A 27,817-nucleotide genomic window follows, 5' to 3' on the forward strand; every position below is an offset into this window, starting at 1 on the left:
CCATTTATTAAGAGCTTACCATGTACCAGCCCTATTAACCTGTCACATGCATTTTATTCATCTATTTCTTACAGCAATCCTAAGAGTTTAGTGCGAATGAGATTTACAAATTTATAAATGTAAAACCTAAGAGGTGAAGAGGTTAGAAACCTGGCCAAAGCCATGTGGCTAGTGATTGCTTCAAAACTGATCTTTCAGCCTCTAGTGCTCACCCTCTTAGTTATGACATGACACCCTTTCTAAGCACAATCAGTCCTCTTAATCGCCCAGTGAAATAGGCTGGGCTTGTGCCCCTGTTCCCACTTTACAGGTGCGGACAGTGACCTGAGTGGTAACATAACTTGCCCAAAGACACCTGGTTAGTACCATTGGGACAGGATTCCAAATCTCCTAATCCAGCTCTCCTGACACTTAGCAATCTACTAGATCTACTAGAACTCTTATCAAATTAGTGGACACTAATTTTTTTTAAAAGATGAGAAAACTGCAGATGGAGTTTGTTTGGTGACATAGGAAGGTTAAGAATAGCCCCAGCTGCTTTGGTCCTGCAAACCCCCAGGCTGGCTGGGAGGCCCTCTCCCTCAGGCATTCTAAGGAAACAGCTCCCTCTTTAGGCCAACTGGAGAAACATCAGGGACTCCAGGCACACTGCCCCCAAACTACACTGAGAACCTGCCAGGGTGGTAGAACTCTCCCAGGTATCTCGTGGATATCTTCAAACAGCTAGACTTAGGGTGTTGTTGTGTGTCCGTTAAGAGGCCGTATATTATTCAGGACTGTGCAATTGAAAAATGGCTTTGGTGACTAGGATTGAATCACACGTGAATCTCAGCCCTGTGACTTTGTAGTGCCCACCTGTGAGGGAATCCGATTGCCTCTCTTTTTCTCTTTCTCCATCATAATGGAGGAGAAGGAGCCAGAGATGGCAGCAGAGACTGCAGAGGGAGGCAGTCAGTGCCAGGCTAAAGGGAAGGGGCAGATCCTGAGCTGCGTCCCCTGGGTGGGTTGACCCATTGCTGACAAGATGGAGAAGGAAAAGAAGTGGCTGGGTGTGGGCCCTCATGGTGCAGACCCTATGCTGCATCTAAGGAGCAGAATAGGAATAGGAAAGGAATAGGAAAGGTGAGAGGGTGAAGGAGCAGATATGGCATGACCTGAGGAAATACAAGACCCAAGGAAGAAGGTTGAGATGTCTCTTCCACACGTAACTAATTAATATCATTGGCTGGATGCTCATAAAATCTCTTATTTGGAGGGAGTCTAGAGTTACCAAATCCAGCTCCTAATTCAGCTGCTAAATTCTCATCCACTTATCTGACACAAGCAGTCCCCAAATAATTCATATTCTCTTTCTTTTAGGGATAACTTTAGGATGTATGTATTGGGGACCACTTTCCTTCCTGTGTGAAGAGCTGGGAGGTCACACAGTTATGGCCGAAAAACAGAGTCTTACTGTCAGAGAGCCCTCAGAGAGACAGCTTGAAGCCCTTGATTGTACCATACAAGGAGTTGTACTTCCAAAAATTGGATAAGCAACCGATACCAGCTCCTATCTTGAGGCCACCTGGATGGCCCTAGGGTGTCCACATGCCCTTCCCGTAAGTCTAACACTCAGTGCAATGAGCCCTTTTCCCCACAGGCACAGGGATTCCCAAAGTGAATTTTCGAGAGTGAATTTTTAGGCTCCACTGTGTAGCTCTGGAAAAATCTTGCTCCTCTCTAGCCTTACTCTTTCCATTTCTGAAATGAGGAGTTTGACAAGATTGGGGGTTCCCAGGAATGCCCTGCAGAATCTAGAGGATATTGGGGTGAGGTCCCCTCAGTCTGTCTCATGGACAGAGAGGCTTCTCTTACATCTGTGTTATCATATTGGATGTCCACTAAATATTTTGTTTGAATAAAGAGCCCACAGCTAAAAACATGTTTGAAAACTACTGGACCAGATGATACCGGCTGTATCATCAACAGTATTTCACTCATTCAACAATATTTATTGACCGCTTGATGTGTGCCAGGTACTGTTGTCAAGGAAACAATGGTGCACCAGAAAAAAACAAAACAGATTTCCTGGGAATTCCCTGGCGGTCCAGTTGTTACGACTTGGTGCTCTCACTGCCGTGCCCTGGGTTCCATCCCTGATCAGGGAACTAAGATCCCACAAGCCACATGGCACAGCCGAAAAACAAAACAAAACAAAAACAAACAAACAAAAACAGATTTCCTTGTGCAATATAAGCTATCGTTTAAAATCAGGGGCATTTGGCCTTCTACCATAGACTTGATCTCAGACACAGAGACCTCATCCTCATCTTCAGATGAGCAACCAGGATGTATACTTTTACACACATTTAACTTCCTGTTTTCTGGTAGTCTCACTTCCTCGAGAGAACTTGAAGCTTGATTGTTGAATATATGGTGTCCACAGACTCCCAAAGTTTTAAAGGAACATAATTTTCCTAACCAAGAGTTAGGGCAATTGAGCTGACAAAAGAAGCTTTTTAAAAATGATTTATTTATAGGAAAATTCTGAAAGATATAAAAATAGTATCATGTTTTGTGAATCTTACTTGACAGATTCTTTATTTTAATTTAAAAGAATAATACTTCATGGGAAGAAATTAAAAATTTATCGTAATCATTCAGTTAACGTATTATTTGTATGGCATTTTTCATCATTCATCTACTTGTATGTATTTGAAAAAAAGAAACTAAGATCGAGGGCCTGCTCTGTGACAGGTATTTTTCTGGGCACGTTCATATTCATCTCTTGCCTCACTTAATCACTTAATCTTCAGAGCAATCCTGCAAGAGCTATTTACCAGTTTTTAAAGATAACAAAACTGAAGCTTAATGTCGTTCCGAAGTTCACAAAGCCAGTAAGAAGTCCACATTTGAAATACACAGCTGTCTAATCCTAAAGCCCATCTGTATTTTTCCTACCACTTGGTGCAGCCTCTCCACTTGCTCAATATTATTTGTTTACAGTTCTTTATAGTCACCTTTGGGTACATCTCTGAGTAATCATTAGGAAAACTAAAGTTATATTTTACCATTTCAAAGGTCACCAATGAGTTGTCTACCCCTCTATTCAGAAGTGAAGCGGCAAGTGTGTACATTTCCTGATTTAGCATTCAGGAATATTGGAATGCCAATATTCTAGGCACCAATATCTTCTGATTTGTAGATAATTTCACGTTGTGTGAATTGGCTACCAAGTTTGCCTTTATATCAAGGACACAACATCCTTTAACAGTAGGATTTTTATAACGAAGCAGTTAAAGGTTTGCAAAAAGAATTTTTTTTTCCTTTTAGGGCTTTTTGCATCCAAATAAACCAAGGATAATTGATGAAGACTAGTAAGTTTTCTGTCCTCAAGGTCTTCATAATTAAAACTTCATATATAATTTCCTTGAAAAGAGCTGTAAAATTCCAGATCATGGTAATTATTATCAATAACAATTTTCTTAGAGAATTTTTACTTTGTAAAGCAAAAATAGGCTTCTCTTTAAAATTCTTATACCAGCATACATACTCATATTTGGCTTCTAATGCCAACAATTTCTGTTTTCCATCTGAACATTGCCCCACCCTGCCCTTTTCCCTCTCTAATTTTGTAAATTGGATTGTAAAAACAAATGGTAAAGATGTAGAATAGTCAAAACAATGTTGAAAAAGTACAGACTTGGAGGACTCACATTCCCCAATTTCAAAACCTACTATAAAACTATAGTAATCAAGACAGTGTGGTACTGGCATAGGTATAGACACAGAGATCAATGGAGTGCAATTGGGAGTCCAGAAAAAAACCCTTACAGTTATGGTCACATGATTTTTGACAAGAATGCCATGAAAAGTCAATGGAGAAAGAATAGTCTTTTCAGCAAATGACGCTGGGATAACCACATGCAAAATAATGAAGTTGGACTCATACCTCACACTTATATAAAAATTAACTCAAAATGGGTCATACATCTAAGTGTAAGAGCTAAAACTATGAAATTCCTAGAAGAAAACATAAGAGTAAATCTTTGTGACCTTGGATTTAGGTAATGGTTTCTAAAAGGACAAAAATAAATAAATTACACTGCATTAAAATTAAAACTTTTGTCCTTCAAAAGACACCATCAAGAAAGTGAAAAGACCATCACAGAATGGAAGAAAATATCTACAAATCAAGGAAGTTGATAAGTAACTTATTTCAGGAATATGTAAAAAAGTCTTACAACTCAACAATAAAAAGAAAAATAACCCAATTCAAAAGTGAGCAAAAGATTTGAAGAGAAGTTTTTCCAAAGAAGATAAACAAATGAACAGTTAGTACATGAAAGGATGCTTGACATCATTAGCATCAGTGAAATGCAAATCAGTGCCACAATGAGGCATCACTCACACTCACTAGGATAGCTAAAATAAAAAAGACAGATAATGGATGTTGGTATGGATATGGAAATTTAGAATCCTCATACATTGCTGGTGGGATGTAAAATGGTACAACCACTTTGGAAAACAGTTTGCAGTTTCTTCTCCAACTGTGAAAATAGAGTTACCATATGACCCAGCAATTCCACCCCTTGGTATATACCCAAGAGACTTGAAAACAAATGTCCATGCAAAAGCCCGTACAAGAACTTCCATAGCGGTGTAATTAATGATGGCCGAAAAGTAGAAACAATCTAAATGTCCATAAACTGAGGAATGGATAAACAAAATGTGGTATATCCATATAATAGAATATTATTTGGCAATAAAAATAATAAAGAAATGATACATTACAACTACCTATTATAGGCACAACATGGATGAACCTCAAAAACATTGTAATAAGTGAAAGAAGTCAGTTATAAAAAACCATATATTGTACAATTCCATTTATATGAAACATTGAGAATAGTCAAATCCATAGAAACAGAGAGTATATTAGTGCTTGCCTGGGGCTGGGGGTAGGGAGTAATAGAGAGTGACTGTTAATGGATATGGGATTTCTTTTTGGGGTTTGAAATTTGATAGTGATGATGATTGTACAGCTTTGTGAGTATACTAAAAAAACACTGAATAGTACACTCTAAAAGGATGAATTTCATGGTATGTTAATTTTATCTCAAAAAAGTGGCTTCCACTGAACCATGACATGAATGAGAAATAAACTTTTATTGTCTTTAGCCACTGAGATTTGGAAGTTGTTTGTTACAACACTTATCTTGACCTAATCAATACAACAAGTCTGAAAATTATGACTCAGAATCTCTGAAAATTTTCTTAATAGCCATTCATCATTTTTAACTGATAAAGTTAACCTTAAAGAAGTTGAAATATTATTGCTATCCTTCAAGGATACCCATAAATCTTGAAGATCTTATATTCAAACATAATCAAATTGGTCTGCAAAGCAGTTACATAAAATAAAAAATGTTTCAGTGTATCTAATTGTAGTGTATAAATATGAAGACATTTCAATATTTTATAATATCAACTTCCACATCAACTGGAAGAACTTCAGATGTGTTATACATATAATTGTTTCAAGCTTGTGCCATTGGCATCTATTCTCACCAATGTTATGCTACAGTTGTTTGATAATTTCCAAAAAATACCCTTAGATAAGACTTACATGGTTTTGCACCTCCAAAATGAGTATTAGTACTGGTATATGACAGTAGCAATAATCTTATCAAGAAGTGTAGTACGACTCATAATAGAAGACAAAAACAAAAACAAAACATTAGTTACTTGTCTAACTAGTCAGGATGTCAAGGTCAAAAACTTTCATGTTAACTCCAGTGTTAACTTTTAAAAAAAAAGCTTCATTTAATATAATTGTATAATTCCACTTATATGAAATATCCACAAATTCATCCATTATAAGTGTACAGTTAAATGATTTTTAGTAAATTTGCAGAGTGGTTCAACCATCTCCATTATCCAGTTTTAGATCATTTCTATCACCCAAAAATGATTCTTAATTTTTGTTTGCCGTCAACCTCCATTCTTTCCCCCAGCCCCAGGCAGCCACCAATCGACTTTCTGTATTCATAAATTTGTTAGCATAATGTTTGGGGGATTCATCCATTTTGTAGTATGTAATAGTAGTTAGTTCCTTTTTATTACTGAGTAGTATTCCATTGTGTGATGAGTTTGTTTATTCACTCATGAGTTGAAGAGCTTTTGGTTTTTCCTGTTTTGGGTTATTATGAACAAAGCCACTATAAACATTTGTGTACAGGTTTTGTGTGAACATAAGTTTTCATTTCTTTTGGGTAAACACTTAGGAGTAGGATTGTTGGGTCAAATGATAAGCGTATGTTTAACTTTATATAAAAACGGCCAAGATGTTTTCCAAATTGGCTGTACCAGAAATGTATAAGTTCCAGTTGTTTTGCATCCTTATCAGCACTTCATATTTTCAGGGCTTTTTAAAAAACTAGCTTAATAGGTGTGTGATAGTATCTCATTGTGGTTTAAATTTTCATTTCCCTAATAACTAAATATGTGAGCATCTTTTCATTTACTTGTTTATTATATGTGTATTTTCTTTGGTGAAATGTCTACTCAAATCTTCTGTCTATTTTTTATTTGGGTTGTTTGTCTTCTTCTTATTGAGTTGTCAGAGATATTTATATATTCTGGGTACAATTTCCTTATCAGACATATAATTTGCAGACTTTTTTTTTCCCAGTCTGTGGACTGTCTCTTCCATTTTCTTAATGGTGCCTTTTAAAGCACACAAAAAATTAATTTTGATGAAGTCCAGTTTACCAGTTTTTTCTTTTGTGGATTATGCTTTCGGTTCGTATCTAAAAACTCTGCCTAACTCAAGATTACAAAGATTTTCTCCTATATTTTCTCCTAAAACTTATCATTTAGGTATAGTATCCATTTTGAGTTATTTTTTTTATATGGCATTAAATTAGGGCTCAAATTCATCTTTGTAGATGAGGATATTCAGTTGTCCCAGCACCATTTGTTGAAAAGACTGTTCTTTCCTCATTTAATTGCCTTAGTACCTTTGTTTAAAATCAATTCAACATAAATATAAGGAACTGTTTCTGAACTCTCAGTTCTGTTCCATTGATCTATATGCCTATCCTTCTGCCAGTATTCTAGTATTAACTTCTAAGATGTAACTTACTATGATAAAGGCAACTTTTTAATGCTAAGGGTAAGCTATATCTATCATAATTGTTAGGCACAATGTTTTGCTCAATATCTCAAGCTCCTGGAACCATAGTGTCTTTTTTTATCATTCATATGATAAAAAATTAGGTTTCAGCAAGGTGGAACTTAAGAGGTGCAGTCTAAATATCTGGAGCCATAACTGTGTCTTACAGAATGACATGTGATTTGCAACAAACTGCATTTTTAAAGATATGTTTATAATAAATGTCTTCAGTATAACACTGAAAGCTATAGGGCTGATAGCTAGCTTGTGTTTATCTAATATAAGAAGTATTATCTACTTGAGGACATGGGGAGGGGGAGGGGTAAACTGGGACGAAATGAGAGAGTGGCATGGACATATACACACTATCAAATGTAAAACAGATAGCTAGTGGGAAGCAGCCGCATATCACAGGGAGATCAGCTCGGTGTTTTGTGACTACCTTAGAAGGGTGGGATATGGAGGGTGGGAGGGAGACGCAAGAGGGAGGAGATATGGGGATATATGTGAATATATGGGGATATGGGGATATATGTGAATAGCTGATTCACTCTGTTATACAGCAGAAACTAACACACCATTGTAAAGCAATTATACCCCAATAAAAATTTTTTTTAAATAGTATTATCGGGGCTTCCCTGGTGGCGCAGTGGTTGAGACTCCGCCTGCCAATGCAGGGGACACGGGTTCGTGCCCCGGTCCGGGAGGATCCCACATGCCGCGGAGCGGCTGGGCCCGTGAGCCATGGCCGCTGAGCCTGCGCGTCCGGAGCCTGTGCTCCGCGACGGGAGAGGCCACAGCAGTGAGAGGCCCACGTACCGCAAAAAAAAAAAAAAAAAGTATTATCAAATTTTCCACTTTGAATGACATTTACATCACCAACACTGTATATTATTGAATCTAAGATGCCATTAATTATAAAATGCACCATTATTTTATGTACACTAAGAAAGAAAAACATGCTTTCAGTTAAAATATACAATAGCAACAACTGAAAAAGATACACACTAGTTACACAGATGTAAAATTCTAAATAAACGTGCATCTTAAAACTGATGAAATACAGTGTATTGGGACAAAATGTTACTTTTGAATTGTCACATTTTTTCCAAAAGGGATATTCCTATAGCAGGATCGCTTTAAAAGTATATTTTCCCTCCTTTTCTTTGTATACACTTTGACAGTAAAATAAAATTCTATAATGATTTCAGTGATTTTGAATGTATTTCAAATGATATTGAAGTGGGAGTTTGCATTAGATAGCTTTAGACACATAGTGTATCTGTGTATCCATGAATAATTAACATTTCTTCAGCCAGTGTGAATCTCATCTTTTGAATCCATGTACATACTTATTGGAATGCCCACTGATTTGAATTATTTTGAAACTATTTACCAAACATTGGAACTTCTGGGATAGATCAGTGATTTACAGCAACCCTAGGATGGCATATTTGAATCTGGACAATCCCAGAAAATTCAGGATGTAGTCTCCCTATACCATGGACATTAGTCACTGGTGAGACTGCTGAGAAGCCACAAGCTCAGCCCTCTATGGAATGTACATTCCAAAGTGGAAGAATTGCCAGATGTGCATAGATCCCTGTCATTTTCTCCAGGACTGAATTCCTACCATGGGGCTTGAGCTGCACAGAGGCAATCTGAGCAGCTGCTTCCGCAGGGTCAGCCAAGGGGCATCGAAACTGTCCTCACGCCCCCCTAATCTTTCACTTGCTAGCCTGCCCCCAGTGCCTTAGTGTCATCGCTTTGAGGTGAGGCCCTACCTGCAGAGAGTCTGTGTCTATGGAGGGATGATACCTATTACATATTATTTATTACTGGCCTGGGAGGAAACAGGATCTTGAGGGGAAAAGGTAAGGGTTTGGGGCACCAGGTCCTCTAAGTTTTTCTGCTTATAAGAAAGCTGAGACAGGACTTCCCTGGTGGCGCAGTGGTTAAGAATCCGCCTGCCATTGTACGGCAGTTCAAGCCGTGGTCTGGGAAGATCCCACATGCCGCAGAGCACCTAAGCCCCTGTGCCACAACTATTGAGCCTGTGCTCTAGAGCTTGCGAGCCACAACTACTGAGCCTGCGTGCCACAACTACTGAAGCCCACGTGCCTCGAGCCTGTGCTCCACAACAAGAGAAGCCCCCACAATGATAAGCCCATGCACCACAACGCAGAGTAGACCCCGCTCACCACAACTAGAGAAAGCCCTGTGCAGAGCAACGAAGACCCAATGCAGCCAAAAATGAATAAATAAATAAATAAATTTATTAAAAAAAAAAAAAAAAGGAAAGCTGAAACAGGCTTAGACCAACTTAAAAAGAAAGAGAGGCTACTGAGGGGCAGTTATTCTAAGGATATCTGAACTTAACCAGGAATTTCAAAGCTGTTCAGAGCCTAATATTGCTCTGTGAACACCTCAGGACCACTCTCCTTGCCTGTGTGGCCTCCTTCCCATGTTGAGTCTGCTTTTCTCTGCACATCTGCTCCATTCCACTCTCAAGGTAGACTAGCTAATCTTTAATATATTTTCAAGTCCAAATTCTGAATGAGCCAGAGTGCCTTTCCTAGCTAATTACATCAGTCTAGTTGGTTAGAGCCTTTCTTACCTGGCCACAAAATGGGCCACATGATGGGCCATAACCAACCCACACATGGGCTGTTCTTGGGCCAGATGTTGCTTTGGACTGATCAGTAGCCAGCCCGTGGCCACTTCTGGCCCAGAGCTGCTTCCCTTGTAGGGGCTGCCAGTGGGCCAGTTGTAGCTGGAAGTAGATATTGAGCAGGTGGGCCCTGTGTCCAGAACTGGCACTGGAGAGATCAGGTAGACAGGAGAAGATGCTGACACCCAGGGAGAGTAAGCAGTTGGGAAGGACAGGGAAGGGCAGCACAGATAAACCCCGTCTTTGAGACCTGTATATAAAAGGGCTTTGCATCACAGTGCTCCGAAGACTACAGTTCAAGAGTAAGGTGTTTTTACTAGTATGCAATTTTGCCTCTGGATAACCCATAGCAGCTTGTGTCAGACAATAGTCTTTCTTATGACAAATGAACAAACACAGTGTCTTAGCCTGGGTTTCCCCCAAAGCAGAGCCTCAGACAAAGGCTTTGATGCAAGTGATTTATTTGTCACATCCTAAGGACCAGGTGAGGGACGAGGAGAGTGAACATGGAAAGAAGAGAGTCAATACCAAGATTCTTTCGGAAGTTGGCCCCTGCTAGGAGTGACTGGTGCTTGATCTCTCCAGGGTCTTTTGAGGAACCTTGTAGAATGTGGTCTCAGAACCATCTGCATGAGGGGAGTGAAGGAGGAGCATTTATCCACTGGATCTCATCCCCTATTGGTCAAGGGGGCTCCACAGTTTCATGTAACCCATGCGTGAGTGCAGAGCTGCTTCTACCTGCAGGTCAGAGGGGCGGTGAGAAGTATAACCACAGTGCTCTTTGCTTGCACCTGCAGGGTGCTGGCCCAAGCCTTCAGGGAACTGGTTTCTGCTTTAGTGCCTGGAGTAAGAGGTGGGGCCACAGAGATTCTGAAATACATGAGAGACCTCCAACACATCTAGTCACGATCGACTGTATGAGCGATCTGTCTCTTGGGAAAGTACGTTTTTATCTGATCCAGAGTGTTTAATTCCATTTGGCATGCAAAAACTCTCACCTGTATCAATTTCCTTCATTTCTTCAGGAAGAAAACTCAAAAGTACAAGCCATACTTCAGCTATCTGTTCCTTAGGGAACTTGGTCTCTCTCTTAGGAACTGCCCCGCCCCACCACACACACCAAATAACCCATAATCTGGGCCATCACTCTGTTGCACAATTTCAAAAGATGCCACTCACATCCTATTCCATGGAATTCTTCAGAGCCACAAGGCTATATGCAGTGGCCTTAATATTTCTCCTGGATTTTCCCACTGACCATGGTCAAAGTAGAATCCACGTTCAAATAAAACATCACCACCAGGGGGTAAGACGTCCCAGGATTAGTACTGCATCCCTTAATTGTAGTGCTCTCAACCTCATGAAAATGTGAATATCCCTCAATGGGAAGCAAGTTAATCTGTCATTAGTTATTTTCGCTTTAGTAAAGTGAAGAATCAAGTTCTTGATGGGAGTGAGGGGAAGGGAATGAATGAGGGCACTGAATACTGGTAAAGGAGGGGTAGAGAATATGTGGCTAGAAGTTTCTAAAGACAAACTCTAGTTACTTCACAGTTTGAGCTGGGACTGACCTTTCTCAGACTGGTTTGAGTCTGATTCACTGTAGCCCAAGCAGTATAATTCCTCAAGACTTCATGTTCTACAACTTTTAATCACATTGATTCACCTAGGCCTCTGCGGAATCTTCAGAAGCTACATGCCATGAGAATTTCAAAGCTAACAGTCTTCTCTATGAATACCCCCTGAGACAGCCCTTGAGTGTGATCAGACAGGAAGACAGGAATACTTATGGTGCATCAAAGTATGGGGTCTTAGTTTTCCCCAAGGTGTTTAACATCTAAAATCATACAGCAAAACAGAGATTCAGAGAGAAACCAGTGAACAGTCACGTACCAAGAGTTGTATTGGATCAAATAGGATGTAAGAGCAAGGTTGGAGAAATCAGAAAGATTATCTTAGAACCCAAAGCACTGAAGGGTTGGGAAAACATGGGCCAAATCTGACCTGCTGCCTGTATTTATGAATAAAGTTTTATTGGCACACAGCCACACCCATTCATTTATATTTTGTGAGTGGCTGCTTTTATGCTACAGTGACAGAGTTGAGTAGCTATGACAGAGACTGCATGGCTTGCAAGGACTGAAATATTTACTTCCAGCCCTTTACAGAGTAAGTTTGTCAACTCCTAGATAATCTTACCTCTGTGTGTGCCAATATCCCTGCTTTGTCTCTTTACAAGGCAAAGATTTACCATTGGTTGAGAACCCACTGAGGTACTACTCCTTGAATTTTCAACTGAGTATCCTGGAACGATAAGTGGAGCGTTCAGACACACACTGCCTCAACCTCCCCATTTGAGGACCTCTTCCTCGGGGTGCAGAACCATTCATTCCACCAGTCGACAGACCCAGAGCATCAGCTGAGTGCCAGGCACCAAGCTAGGTCCTGGGAACATAAAGATGAATAGAAGGTGCTCAACTCATTGTTCTGTGTCAGGGAGAAGCTACACAAGGCAGTTGCTGCCTGTGGCCTAGTGTTTCATTTCTCACTGTCCTTCTCTTTTCTCTCTTTCATCTCTCTCCCTCTCTTGTTCCCCCCTCTATCCCCACCCTTTCACCTTGACTCTCTCCTTGCCTGTTTTCCTTTCTTTCGTCCTTTCTCTTGCCCACATCTCAGGCCTGCCAGTGCCACCCAGTGGCTCTGACAGACATTACTTAGACTTGCTGAGAGCCCTCAAGGTTGGGAATGACCACAGGGTTGTCAGTGAGAGCCTATAATTAGGGATTCACAGACAACTAGAAGGCTCTAGTAATCCTCCCCTGATTGCTTAAAGCATTAATATTAACTTTTAAAGTCTTTTATACTTTAGCATAAATGAAGGAACCCAAGGTAGGTTTGTTAAGGGTAAAGAGATCAGGAGAACCCTAAATGATTATTGTTAAAGAGGTTTCTGCATAGTGCCCTGAGCAGACATTGCATTTGAGTTGTTTCAGGCATGTTATTTAGATGGAATGTGATATGGATGTAATAAAGTGTGCAGTGATGGATTTATGACTATAACCAGTTTATTGAACCATCTAAATCTTAACAATGTATTAACATGGAACAATAGTATATATTTTCCCCAATCGCTGCAATTAACTGCACTCCCTTCAATTCCATTTCCTGACCTTTAATAATACCTTAGGTGAATCCCAAGGGGTGCCGGGAATAGCCTCTCACACGGGTGCTGTCCCTGCAAGGCTGTGTAGCAAGCCCCTCGGATTCTCCCAAGGCTGATGGAGGCCCTTGTTGATTCCCTCACCCTTGCAAGGACTCTGCCTGTGAGGAGTGGACTGCAGGGTGGGGGTGGGGGGTGGGGGGAATGACTGGCATTGATGATGATAGGGCTGGTTCTACAGACGCTTAGTAAGTTGGTGGGGGAATGTCTAACTCCCATTTTTGTCCACTGTCTCTAGAAGGAAGGGTATTGAATGCCTGCTGTTTGGAACAATTCTGGGACAACAGGAAAAGTCCTGTTCAGTGTCCTGTTGTCTGATGATGGCAGCCCAGCCACTCCTGGCCTGGCACAAATAACCATGTTCCAGGTCCCGGTGAATCTGCATTGGTGTGAGGGAGGCTGGGGCAGCAGCTCACTGAAGTCAGGCTTGGGCCACCTTGCGTCTCCAAGGGTCGCAGCATCTTCTCATGGATACTGGCCATTGTGAAGCCGTGCTTACACTGTGACTATCATTTGCTTACCTGCCAAAATTATTTTTTCTCTTGGAGGAATCTGGGTCTCAGAATTATATCTTAATAGGCCCCCAAACTTGTCCAGGGTCAAATGGAGGTTCTGGCACTAGTCCTTTACATGTGAGAAGGCAGAAGAAGGCTAACCTCCGTTCAAGTAGTTATTTGGAATATGGTGGTATTTGAAAGATTTCCTGTCCTAAACTGTCTCTCCCAGTTAGGTGCCCCAGTGTCTAAAATTCTGCCATGAGAAATTCATTCGTTTGAGTAAGCATTGTCCTCTCCTCTATGACTCTCTTAAAATAAAAATACCCTGGAGGGGTGGGTAGGAGTCCCCTGTGAGGTCGCTAACCACCTGTGGGTACGGCTTCTGAGTTGAACAGGGAAGCGATGACCATCTCTGAAACTATTTAATAGCTTGCATTTATTTTAACAGTTTAATTCACCAAAGAAGTTATCAATCATGAATGCAACATTTTTAATGCTTAAAATCTAGTACTTTAAAAAGATAATAAAGGCAGCAAAGTTAGTTGTGGCTTCTGCTTTTCAACCTGGAATCACTGCCAGAAATATTGAGGAGTTCCCAACTTGGATCAGTACTAATTACCCAGACTCAGGCTCCAAGGGAGAGTCAGGAGATGTGAGCAGGGGTGGTGGAGAAAGAACAAAGGAAGCTTTGCTTTTTTTCTGAAATTGTGGATTTTTCCACTAATAAATGATAAGGGTGCCCATCATTTATACCTGACTGCTCCATGGTGGATGACACCTGGCTGCCCACATAATAAATAATGGATACAGTTATTCATCATCCCCATAAACTATCCTGGTACCATGCTTTTTTTTTTTTTTTTTTTTTTTTTAATCTTGTAGCTTCGATGTAGACTGTCTTTTTTCTGGTCTCCTCCTCTCTCAATGCTACCCTTTCTTCAAACTCTGCTAAAATTCTACCTCTAGACTTCTCTAGCCACAGAGCTATCCTCCTTCTCCTAAATTCAAAACACTATCTACACAAATCTCTTGGCATGTGTGTGTTTATTACACCATGACTTCCCAAAGCATTGCTTTGCTACTTAAGTTTCAACTCATGTTAAAAAAAAAAAAAAAAAAAAGGAATTCCCTGGTGGTCCAGTGGTTAGGACTTTGCACTTTCACTGCCGAGGGCGCGGGTTCTATCCCTGGTTGGGGAACTAAGATCCTGCAAGCTGCACAGTGTAGCCAAAAAAAAAACCTTTCAACTCATGTGATTTAGCCCATGTAGATATATATCTTGTCTGTTTACCTACATGGGAATTCAGCAGCTTTGGAATCCCCAGGGTGTACCTGACAGTGCTGGGCATGCCATAGTTACTCAAGTCTCTATTAAATGAGTCAATTAAAGGCAATGGATAGACCTCTGCATATGTGACCTACAAAAGGTGACATATGCATTTTGAGGTTTCTATTCTTTGGCTGCCCCCATAGGAGATATCTTACTTAACAAACTGAAAACATTTGGCAGCTCAAACATGACACCTTGGTCTCTTCAGAGTAAAGGAAGTAATACAATTGAACATTTCCAAAAATCTCAGCTTAAATGAGGTGCTAATGCCATATGCCATCATGGCTATATTTTTGCTGTCATTATTTTAAATAGATGATGATGGTGGTTGACAGGGGAAGGTGTCAGTGTCGTCCCTCAGCTGGACTGGAAGGAAGGAACCCTCAAGTTATCCATGAATCATGGTCTATGATTGGGCCCATCAGGAAAGGCTTCAACCAGGAAAATGGTTGAAGAAATATATTTCAACTAGAAATATACCATAGCTAGAAAACGGATCATTGGAATTGAACTGTGGTTCAGAATTAGGTTGAACCATATAAAATTGATGATCTTTAGTCATTTTTAAACTACAAAACAATTTCATCCTAATAGTAACACCCAGAAGGTTGACTGCCTAGTTCTCATTTCCTTCCTGGATGTGTCAACGCGATGGTTCTAATTCCACTTGGTTTGAAATTTTATTTTCACACGGCAAACCGTAACAATTTTAGTAATAATAGAATGTCAATTACGAAGTACCTTCAATTTTACCTTACAAGGTGTCTATCTTTTTAGAAAGTCTGTATTCTTACAAGTGTATGTTTATTTAGAAATCCTGTCTCAGTAAACCCTGCTCTTCAAAACATTTTTGAAACCATACTTTCTCATTGATGAAATACAAGGCCGTTTTAAATAGAAAAAGCCATTTTTAATAAGCTTCTCAATTCTGCCTTCTCCCAGGATTTAATTTTTTTAATGGAGGAGTTTGCTTTATTCTGTTTTATATAGTTGATTATATTCTGTTTTATATAGTTGATTTTTGTGATATATTATGCTTCTCAAGAGGAATATGGGCCTTCATTCCACCCACTCCCTCTCCCTAGTCACACATACCATTATGACTCTATTTGCCTTTTGTTTCCACTCTCGAACTGAAAATGAAGATAACATTAACTCACCTTTTCTTTGCTGAGTGAGATAACAATCCAACAGCACCAAAGGAGTGTAATGTTGGAGCTCACTTTCTGAGAAATTACATCATGGAAGGATTTGTTAGCCCCAGAGCAGATGTTCCTGGCTCTGGTGATTTGTCATCAGGCTCAGAATGAGGAGTTTTGAGTTCTAATCCAAGTTATGACAGTGACTCCTGGAATACTTTTAGGACAATTTATTGAACTTTCAATTCGGCCATTTATTCCCATAATACTTACATGGAAACTCTTGTTTACCTACTTTTGTTTCTAGCAGGCTTGGCCTATTTATCAGATTCCTCACAATTTTTGTTGTTTTCCTTTCCAGTGTCTCAAATTCTTCAAGTTATTAATAAACCTGTTTTTGTTTGTCTTTTGCTACAACGAATAAGTTAATTTGAGGGCCTGTGACTACTGTGTGCTTAGTGTCATCTAAGGGGTGCTAACTCCTCTATGCAGTCACTCAGAGGGTGGCCCCATCCAGGGAATAGGGTGACTCTGGTCTAGTGCCTGATCCAGCTGAAGGACTGATTTGACCTCTGGGTTAGCAGAGTGAGAAGAGTCCAGAATGTTACCTTCAGTCAGTGAATGAAGTCTGCTGCATCACTGGGTACATAATATGTTTGTGTGTCTCCCGTTGGGCCCAAAGTGCTGGGCATGGTAGTCATTACAGACCCTGGTCCTTACTCTCAAGACATTCACTTGAGTAGTTGAGGCAAAGCAACATATATGAGAAATTTAGAGAAAAATTAATTGCTAAATGACATAGCCCTGTCTATATGTTCAAAAGCCACATTGTAATTATTCTTTTATTTCTTAATCTACGAAACTTTCCTTATATGATCATGATGTGGTAAAATAGAATAATGAGTGAAGGCACTGAGAATCTAATTTTTAGGACTGGTTTCATCAGGAACCAGCTATAAGTTCTTAGGAGAAAATCTTCGTGACATTAGACACTGAGTTCTTAAATGCAGCATCAAAGGCACAGTTCATAAAAGAAAAAAATCACAAATTGAACTTCGTCAAAATCAAAAGCTTCTGCTCTACAAAAGACACTTAACCAAATGAAAACACAAGCCACAGACTGGGAGAAATATTTGTAAAGCACATATCTGATAAAGGCCTTGTATACAGAATATAGAAAGAACTCTTATGACTCATTAAGAAAACAACCCACTTTTTAAAAATGGGCAAAAAAATTGAACAGATATTTTCCCACCATCTCGTTTCTTTACTAAACAAGATATACATATGGCAAGTAAGCACACGAAAAGGTGCTCAACATCCTTAGCCATTAGAAAAGTGGAAATTAAAACCATAATGAGATAATACTACACACCTATTAGAATGGCTAAAGTTAAAAATATCTGACAATACCAAGTGTTGACAAAGATGCAGAGCAACTGGAACTCTCACACATTGTTGGTGGAAATGCAGAATGATACAGCCAATTTGGAAAACAGTTTGGCAGTTTTTTATAAAGATAAACATACTCTTACTATTTGACCCAATTATCCCCCTCCTAGGCATTTACTTAAGAGAAATGGAAAGTTATGTTCACATAAAAACCTGGATACAAATGTTTAAGTGACTTTGTTCATAATCACCCCAAATTGGAAACAATCAAATATCCTTCAGTGGGTGAACAGATAATCAAGCTCTGGGGTTACCTACTCAGTGAAATACTTACTACTCAGTAATAAAAGGGAACTATTGTTACATGCAACCACAAAGGTGAATCTCAAATGTACTATGCTAAGTGATAGAAATCAGATGTAAAAGGCTACATATTGTATGATTTCATTTATATAAAGGTTAAAGTTAAAAAGGAAGGAAGGAAGGAAAGGAAGGAAGGGAGGGAGGGAGGGAGGGAGGGAGGGAAGGAGGAAGGGAGGAAGGAAGGGAGGAAGGAAGGGAGGAAAGACTATGGGATTGAAAAGAGATCAATGAGTATCAGGGGCCAGGCATGAGGAGAGGGCTTGACTACAAATGAGCATCAGAATTGGGTAATGGATCTAGTCTGTAACTTGACTGTGGTAGTTCTTATGTAACTATATGTTCATCAAAACTCATAGAACTATAACATCAAAATGTGTGAATATTATCATATATAAATTTTCTCAGTTTTAAAAAAGGGAAAAATGCAATCTCTCTGCCTCAGTTACACATTTGTCAAATGGAATGATGCAGCTTCTTCTGCTGATAATGATGATGATACATCAAACACAGGGTTTTGGAAATCTTTTGTAAATGAGAACATGTCTGAGTGCTTTGAAATGCATGAAGTGCTATACAGTTGCCAAATATTATTACTAGATTTTTCTGTTTTGCTTTTGTATTCAGCTACCCTGCTAAACTCTTTTGTTATTTATGAAAGTTTGTACATTGATTCTTTCAGCTTTTTGCAATAAACTATCAATATAAATAATGAAAATCTCTTCCTTTGCAGTCTTATATCTTATTTCATAGCTTCTTTTCTTATTTTCTTATATTGTGGTAGTAGACATTCTTGTTTTATTCCTAAACTAAATAAGGATGTATATAAAATTTCAGAATTAAATATGATTTTGGATGGATTTAGTAGCTATCCTTTCTCAAATGAAGGAAGTTTCTTATTTTTTTTTTAAGTAGCAGGCTTAATGTCACATTTATTTATTTATTTATGGCTGCGTTGGGTCTTTGTTCCTGCACGCGGGCTTTTTCTAGAGCAGGGACTACTCTTCGTTGCAGTGTGTGAGCTTCTCATTGTGTTGGCTTCTCTTGTGGAGCACGGGCTCTAGATGCACAGGCTTCAGTAGTTGTAGCACATGGGCTCAGTTGTTGTGGCTCGCAGGCTCTAGAGCGCAGGCTCAGTAGTTGTGGCGCACAGGCTTCGTTGCTCCGCGGTATGTGGGATCTTCCCGGACCAGGGCTCAAACCTGTGTCCCCTGCATTGGCAGGTGGATTCTTAATCACTGCACCACCAGGGAAGTCCTAAAGGAAGTTTCTTTTTATTCCTATTTCCCAAGAGTTATTTCTTTTTTGTTAATAATGAATAGCAGATTTTTTTTTTTTTTGGCTGAATGGTTTTTTCTGAATCTATTGAAATCATTATATCATTTTATCTTTTAACCAAAAATATTTATTTTCAATCAAACTTCAGAGCTGACCTTTTATATTCTTGTGTTCCTTCTCTAATCAATCTGTAATCTCCTAAGGGGCACAGACTTTGTCTTTTTGTCACTGTATCTCCATCACTTATCCCAGGTCTGATTTAAACAAAATATTTATCCCTAAAACTTAACTCTTATCTGAAGGCTCGAAAGATCTCTTCTCCCCTAATTTTTTTTTTTGCGGTACGCCGGCCGCTCACTGCTGTGGCCTCTCCCGCTGCGGAGCACAGGCTCCGGATGCGCAGGCTCAGTGGCCATGGCCCACAGGCCCAGTCTCTCTGCGTCATGTGGGATCCTGCTGGACCGGGGCACGAACCCATGTCCCCTGATCGGCAGGCGGACTCTCAACCACTGCGCCACCAGGGAAGCCCTCCCCTAATATTTTTAAATCCTTAGTTTCAAGATTAGTTTTAGCCTGTTTAGTCATCTGTATCTCTATCAAAGTTTTGGCTTCATTCTTTTTGCTCCAAACCTATTCTTAGAGATAGATTTTTTAATAGTCAATGTGAGTACAAATACTCTCCCCTAAGACCTGCTGCTGTTTTATATTTTAATATCTCTCTTTCCTTATCAAGAGTAGGTTGTAGGTTGCGCCTAGGAGCTTCAAAGTCTGTTCTTCAGTCATCAGGATGTGAGCAGAAGAAAGATACTGGTAATGCCTGGAGATTTGTAGCAGGAAGTTTCCATTTGTAACATGAGTGGCAGCTGGTTGTAGGGCACGTAGCCAACCTCAGCCTTGCTTTTGTTGGTCTCTTGAGAATCCTGCTCTTAGGGAAGACTGGGGAGATGGTATCAAGTAATAGGTAAGAGCATGGACTTTGGACAGAAGTAGCCCTAAGTTTGAGTCTTGGCTCTGACAATTAGTAATTGGGTGACCATGGATAAGTCACTTAACCTCTCTATTTTCGTTTTCCTCATCTTTAAAGTAGGTGTAGAAGTAGGTGGTTTTGAGTGCCTGACACACAACAGACTCTCAAAAATGTTGCCTATTATTTCAAAGCAGTTGCCAAGGCATAATCTGATGTGATAAAATAGGTTTCCCTGTGAGAGGGCACTTAGAGGTTTTTTTAAAATTTTGTTTTTTGTTTTAGATTTTTATCATGAAAGGAAAAAATGTAATTTTTTTAAATGCAGTTATAAAGATGCAGAACAAAGAGAGTCCGGACTCATGTTTCACAATTTACATAGCTTATTTATTGTTTTATGTTCTGTAATACTTCAGACAGTTATATAATCTTACCCCCTCCCACCCTTTTAGGATGCCAGGATATGACACCAGGACAATAGGGAAGAAAAGTTTTTGGTGGGGACACATGATGTGTTGCAGGAAGAAGGCATATGCTTTTCTGACATTAATGTCCCGTCACTTACATTGGGTAAAGCAATCCCAAATACGGACTGATACCGGGAAACAGATTCCACTATCGTTCTAGCCCTAAAGTCTATGAGACCTTTTTATAATGTTATGAGCCCTTCTCAGCCTGGCCTGTTGTCAGGCACTGGATTTTAAACCTCGGTTAATTCCCAGTTGTAGTGGCTTCCAAATCTCTCCAGTTCTTGAAGTCATAGCCTGAACTTCCCCACTTCTCTAGGAATAAATTTTCTTCGACATTGGTTCTCCTATATCATTCTTCTTATCAAAGGCTACAGTTAAACAACTACCCGGTAGAATAGGAATCGTTCACCAGACTCCCCTGCCTCCATCCCTTTGACTCCGACCCACCTCCCTGAACTCCAGTCACCTCACCTCCCCATGGCTTGCCCTCTCTTCCAGCCAGGAAGGACCATCCATGTGCCATTTTCACTTGTGTAGCTTTAACTTACTATCTCCTTGCCTCCATGAGGGTGATTTCTCTATGTTGCTGTTCTCCCTTCCTCCTTTTCTGGAGTCATGAGATATAGAAAATTTTTAGTCTTTTGGCATCTTTGAAAGAGATCTGTTATTAGGTTTATTTGTGTTTGTTTAGAAGAAGTACTTTGATACACTGGAGTTGGAATAAGATTATAAGAGAAAGCTCAAATGAAAGGAGAAAGATAGTTGCTAAACTGCATTTAAAGAGGCAGAGTCCTGTTAACTGAATTTCTGTCTAGCTCCATGTGAGTTTGAAGTTTTTGCTGAGATAGTTGGTAAAGTTTGGAAAAGTTCAGACCTGACTGCTCTGGGGTTTCATTCAAAGCTTCCTACAGGCATAGTAATGGACCACTAGATGCTGCAGGGGTTTCCCCCTCACTGAGACACTCTTGGGGGGTTGGGGCAAGAAGACAAAAACAAGACAAACAAGCAAGCAAATACTGGCCCAGGTAAAACTGGGATCCGGATGCCATTTCCCCTGAGAGCTCTCTGCTTGCCCTTTCTGTGCTGCTTTCTGCTCCAAAGTGCATCTTCCTCTCCTATCTTCTGCAATTCCTGATTTCAGAAAGATGACTTATTAGCCATTTACACCTTTGTGAGAATCAACGTTATCTTCCCTTAACACTTCCACTGTATTTTTGCAGTTTAAGACCTATCTCTCCAACCACGAAAGGACAATCCTTGTCCTTATGAAGGAAATTTTAGACATCAGTAAGAATTTGGGGAAAATTCAGAAAGAAAGGGAAAAGGGATGTTTCCTGGTACTCTTGAGGTTTAAATATCCGGGGAAAGTAGCCACTTTATCGCCACCTTCTCTTTTTGGTTTTGTCACTTACCCTTTCGAGTCAGGCCCCAGCAAGGGTCCTCCTGCCCCGAGTCACTCATGCCAATAGAAGGAGACCAAGTTCTGTTCAGAAGCAAAGGAAAGTTTTGTTCTTTGAGCAAAGATGGAGAGACGCGAGCAGGTGTTCTAGAGTCCACGCCCTCCCCACAGGCTGTGGGCGGGGCTGCTTTATAGGGGTCTCGTCAGCAGGGAGGGGGCGGAGTTCTTGCAGTGGGCACAGGCGAGCTGCTCACGGACCTGCAGCCTTAAGCGCGGGGCACAGCGGTCTCTGCACACGGCCCACCGCCGCCGCCATCTTGAATTGAGTCCCCGGCGCAGCGCTTCTCCACACGCCTGGCCACGGAGCTGAGGTGTCAGCACAGCCTTTTTTTGGCCGTGCTAGGAACTCCGGTCTGAAGCGCCAGGGGCAAGGCTTCGGCAACGCAGCACCCTACAGGCAAGTGAAACCAGACAAGGCACAAAAGAGGTTAGACCTTTTCTTACCACCTAGATTCCATCTTATTCCCCACTTCTCACCCTTCCACCCCTCACGCCCTCACCCCACTCCGGGCACCCCAGTGGGCTTTGCCAGTGACAGGTTAATATGCCCCACGCGCGGGCCTGAAGGAGTCTGTGTACCACTTGAGTTCCTGAAAACACATCCACTACCCCTGCCGGTACACTAGATGATTGGACCACAGATGAAACTAATGAAGCCAAATGAAACTAATTCAAAAGCAAGGCTAGGGCACACAGATTCTTTCTGAGGGGATTTGGCAAGGAGACGTGAAGCGACTGAGACATTTAGCCGTGGGAACAGTGGAAAGACCATGTAGGTCAGGGTTGAAGCTGGAGGTTGGGGCATGAAAGCCACAGAGAAAGCTGAAGGTATGGGGAAGCAGAAACCCTGAGCCAAGAGAAGAGGCTGCAGTCCATCGATCCTTATCATCCGCTTGTTCTCTATTTGTGCATTTGTTTACTTGCTAAAATTTATTTGTAACCCCCAAATCAGTACTTGCGGTGCTTTTGCAGTCATTTGCAGACATGAGCAAAATGGTGAAAAATTTGGGTCATCCAGCGCCGCATTCCCAGCTGAGGTCGAACAGGGAGGTACTCTGCCTTCTTGTTTCAGCTCTCGTGCTATAAACAAGTGTCCTTTCCACGGTTTCTTTAGTACCACGTTTTTCACATTTTTATACTTTTTGTTGGTGACTTCACTGTTTAAAATGACCCCCAAGTGTAGTGTAGTCCTAAAGAGCTGTCTAGCGTTTCTAAGCTCAAGAAGGCTGTGACGCTCCTTCCAGAGAAAATACATGTATTAGATAAGCTTCCTTCAGGTTGTAGTGCTGTTGGTTGTGAGTTCAGTGTTAATGAATCAACAGTAAGGTGCCTTAAAACAGAAATACACATAAAGCCAGGTTATGGATTGATCGGTTGGCAAGTGTTGTGACCAGAGGCTTGCAGGAACCTAATCCTGTATTTCCCCTAGGAGTAATGGTTCTCTATTTGCTAATTCGATGTTTGTGTCAATTTTAGAGAACGTAACTGCTGTGAGCAATGAGAGTCGAGTATGTTGAGGGGTAAAGAATGAAGCAAACACAGAGGAAAGCAGATGAGGGATTGTGCTGCTCCAGAGAGACAGAGAAGCTACCTGCTCCCTGGTGGCTCCCAGTTTCAAGCTCAGTTCCATTGAGGACTGGCTGAAATTTATTCAGTGGCATCTCAGTATCTTTACAACTTTTATATAAGCTTGGTTGAGTTTCCTCTCCTTGCAACCAACAAAGTTTTGGCTGAAACTCATACTCCATACATTACCTATCCTGAGGAGGCAACTGTGGAAAGATGTAGTGGTCTCGCCCTTTGAGGGCTGGTCCACGGCCGCTATGAAGTCCATGCTGCTGAGGTTGCGCTGGTGTGTTCCTGACACAGGTGCTGCATCACAAAAACACACCCCACCTCAGGGAGGTCTGTGTTCTAACTAAATGTTCAACGCCACTCGAAAAGAGAGTTTAAGAACTTGAACTTTTAAAGAAACCAAACTTTGGTGTCAGTGTGAATTATCAATGACAGATACTTTGCAGCAACTTGCTTTGGTTTCTAATTTGAAGGGTGGCAATTTTAGGATGGTCAATTTTTTTTTTTTTTTTTTTTTTGCTGGGAGACAGACACATTTTTGAAAACAAGTTCCAGTCTGAACACCCCTTGAGGAAGGGACTGTTTATTTGACAAAGCAGTGTGTGTCCCCACATGGGAAATGAGAGAGAGAGAGAAGCACCAGACCATGCAGAAAAAGAAAGTTTTAAGATTCTCTAGGTGAAGGAACAGGCTCTCCCCTGCATACTTGGTTTGATGACTGTGGAAAGTACACATTCAGTGGTGTCTGAGCGCCAAGCAGGCCCCATCGTTCTTTCCTAGCCCTCTGTGGTCTGTGATGACTCCACCCCACTAACCAGAATCTCTCACTCCCCAAATGCATGGTCTCCATTCCAATCAACTGTTTATTCCACTAACAGACCAAACTTTTATTCTGCCATGCAATCTCTCATGTTTGTCTTATCTGCTTCTGAGCTCTCAGAATCTTCCCTTCAAAGCCAATCCAGTTACTCCTCCCCAAGAAACTATCATTGGTCCTGTGAACTTCCTTTTCTTTGCATTGCTTCTCCATCCCTGCTCTCTGAACCCATCTGGTACTTGAAGACAACCTTCTCTTATAGCCTACAGCGTTTCCTAATGAGGCTGACTCTAACAATAATGAAAGTTTCAGTCAACTCAAGAATCCTATCAGTACAAAGGGGTAATAATAATTCAAGGCCACCTATGATCCATAATTTTCCAAAAGCATGGTTGATCTGAAGTCAACCTCACTTCTTGGGGACCCTGAGCACATTAGCACTTGCTAATATCCGTGGTTGTCCCAGCACATGGAATAAGTTAGTTTAGCTCATATGGGTAAATTTTTCATTCCCAAAGAGTTATTTTGTTAGTGCCAACTTGAAAATAATGCTATACTGTCTTTGGGAAAGACTTTTCCCAAGTAATGTTAAGTCTCTATTGCCAGCTCATTCAGTCTCATAAAAGCTTTCTGAGGTAGGGATCTCCCGTCTTTTTTAAGGCAAAGAAACTGAGGCCTCACAGGAATAGTTTATACAGAGAGAGAGTTGGGGCTAAAAGCAGATCTTCTAGGTCTAGGTCTAGGTGTAGCAAGAGAAACCAGGGAAGCCTCACTCCCACAATAGGGCCACCATGAACAGTTGGGCAGATTGCATACTGCATAACTTCAGAGTTTATGAGGAGTTGACCTCTTTGGCCAGATGTGGTGGCCCTGCTTAGTCTAGGACCTAGCCTGAGGTGAAGTGAAAGCCGGTGCTGGGTACTAAGGAAGAGACTGAGGGTGCTTCATCTTAGTCCTCTTCTTGGACAGCCAATCCAGATGGCTTGCACTCTCTTTTATTCTTATTGGGGTCATTGGAAGGGGAGAGTTTGTCAGGCCTATCTTCTCAGTCTCCTCTTAATAGCGTTCTCATTTCTACAGAAGGCACCAAGCCAAAATTTCTTAAAGGGTCAGATTTGCAGATACATTTGATTACTATGAAGCCAGAGACAAAGAGGCCACATCCTTAAAACATCTGGGGCCAAGATCTATGCATTATGGACTTAACTCCTGACACATTTGGCACAAGTTGAAAAATGAAGGAAAAAAGTGCCCACTGTCTCAAGAGGCCTTAGGAACATACAAGGCAAAACGTTTTAGTTGTAGACAAGAAAATGCTGGAGAGTCGGCAAGGGATGAGCTGGTCAGGAAATATCCACTTCCTGTGGATACTCCCAAGTCCTCCCACTCTGGCCAACCGCATTGCAGATGATATAGCCAACAAAACACTGTACCAAAACGGCACTATTGGCTCAGTTGGCTCCAGTCAGCTGCACCATTGACCGTACTTGCCCATGCAGGACCTTCCAGGTTTCTTCCTGAGGCAGGGGATGGTCAAACAAACCAACAAGAAAGATTTGTATCAGAAATGTGGCATTCTGGAAGCAAGGGTAGGCATTTATCAGCTGCAGCTGAAGACAAATTTCCAGACTGTTTCAGGTACAAGCAAGGAATTCAGGTTGACTTTACTTTGTAGAATGGCTTAAAAGAAATGGTTTTAATTTAATTATGGGAGTTTTTCAATACCATGGTATAAGAATTCTGTGATTTACCTGCGCTCAGATGAAAGCCTACTCTTGAAGTTTGCTGCGTTAGATGGGAATTAGTATGCTAAGTCCATTAACCACTGTTTTCAAAGGAAATCAGACTTGTCTCTTAAATTAAAAAAAAAGAACAAATTGCAGCGAGTCGTGCTGAGATGCCTTGTCTTTAGTGAAAAGGGAAGTATGTTTTCTCTGACCAGCCCACACAAAATCAGATATTTAATATGATTACTGAGAAGATGGAAAAGGTTTTCAGGAAAGACTCCTGTTGCTCAGCTCCTAGCAGCCTGTAAAGGAGTAAGTAGGAAGTCGAAGGGACCAGCCAGCCCGTTAAAATGAGGCCTAGAAATGGGATCTTTGATTCTGCACAGCAGTCCTGTGAAAGCAGAAGGTACAAATGGTGGGTTAGGCTGGCAAGAGAGTCCAAACCAACCAACTAAGCAACCAACTTATTTTTAAGCACATACTATTTACGTGAGGGTACACAAATGCAGGGTCACTGTCCTCAGGAAGTAGTTGTATTTTGGACGTTTGGCTAACCAGGAAAACAGGAAACACTACAGGCATTTACAACAGGGAATTGGTTACAGGTGATGGAGGAGCTGAGACACTGGCAGAGGATAGCGCTAGCAGGAAGCCTCTACCAGCCCCCAGGCTGGAGGGAGTAAGGCAGCCTTTGCAGAGGTCCATGGGCAAGGGTTAGGAGGCACAAGTGGAACCAAGGTGGGTCTGTCTTGGGGCTGGAGCTGTGGAGGAGACGCAGCTGTTGCCAGAGAATGAGTCTGAGGCAGAGAATGAGGGAGAGAAACACCCTAACTTACCCTTGTTCCCCCTGCCAATACCTCACCAGTGCCTACCATTGACTGAACCCAGGCAGGAGCCAACTAACATACGGGCCTGGGAAAGATAACCTGCAGGGGTCAGTCCCCCTGAGAAGCATAGAAGGGCAGGGGAAGGGCAAGGAATGGACTGGGGGGCAAACAAGCCTCCGCCTGGAGCATGCTTGGATCATTTTGTACCTTCAACCACAATGACTTCACCTCGTCCTGGGCCAGACCATGACAAATCAGTTGCAAACACAAGTGCTGGCTGGAATGGGCTCTGGGGCCAACCACTACCTCATCCTCTCACCAGCTACTTAACCCCATTTGGGGCTATCCCAAGACCCTTTTCAGGAGGCTCCTTAATTCTTAAGTAACTATAAGTAACTATAACACACACAGCCTGACATACATACTGTCTCTTCACAGAGGCCTTGGAACTGACTGTCCTCACTCCTGTTCCCTGTGGAGAATCCCAGGATCTAACCAGCCCCATGGTCAAGTGAGTAGAATTTTGTCTGGCTTTCATTTCATCTGTGGTCAGTTCTGACAAGATCAGCTTGATAAAGACTCTAAGCCCCAATGTGCCTAAATTGATGCTTTCAATTTAGTGCCTCAGTGCCTAGGTAACAGCAGCCCTCCAATCTGGGTGTTTCTCTGAGTTGATATCACAGGCCTATCTTGCTAAAATCAGCCTTATCAATATTATCAGTTCAGAGGTTTTGGTGTTCCTAACCAGCTGTATGACTTCAGACGAGTTACTTAGCCTGTTTAAATCTCTGTTTCCTCATCTGTACAATAAGAGCAAACACAGGCCTGTTGTGTGGCTTAAATGAGAGAACAGCTAGTAAAAGCATTTATCTCTGTGCCTGATACACAAGCAGTGCTCAATAAATACTATATCCTGTATTGGTCAGGATTCTTCT

General features: G+C 41.2%; 1 protein-coding gene across 1 annotated transcript in view; it reads right to left on the bottom strand.

Moving 5' to 3' along the window:
- Positions 1–22,192, bottom strand: part of LOC137208479 (talanin) — a 66,011-nt gene extending 43,819 nt beyond the window's left edge. Inside the window, exon 1 of the mRNA XM_067708899.1 lies at positions 22,135–22,192. Within this exon, the coding sequence (XP_067565000.1) occupies positions 22,135–22,192 (58 nt within the window). The remainder of the gene's footprint in view (positions 1–22,134) is intronic.
- Positions 22,193–27,817: the final 5,625 nt, after the last annotated feature.

The sequence above is a fragment of the Pseudorca crassidens genome, chromosome 16 (assembly GCF_039906515.1).
Source record: "Pseudorca crassidens isolate mPseCra1 chromosome 16, mPseCra1.hap1, whole genome shotgun sequence".
NCBI lineage: Eukaryota > Metazoa > Chordata > Mammalia > Artiodactyla > Delphinidae > Pseudorca > Pseudorca crassidens.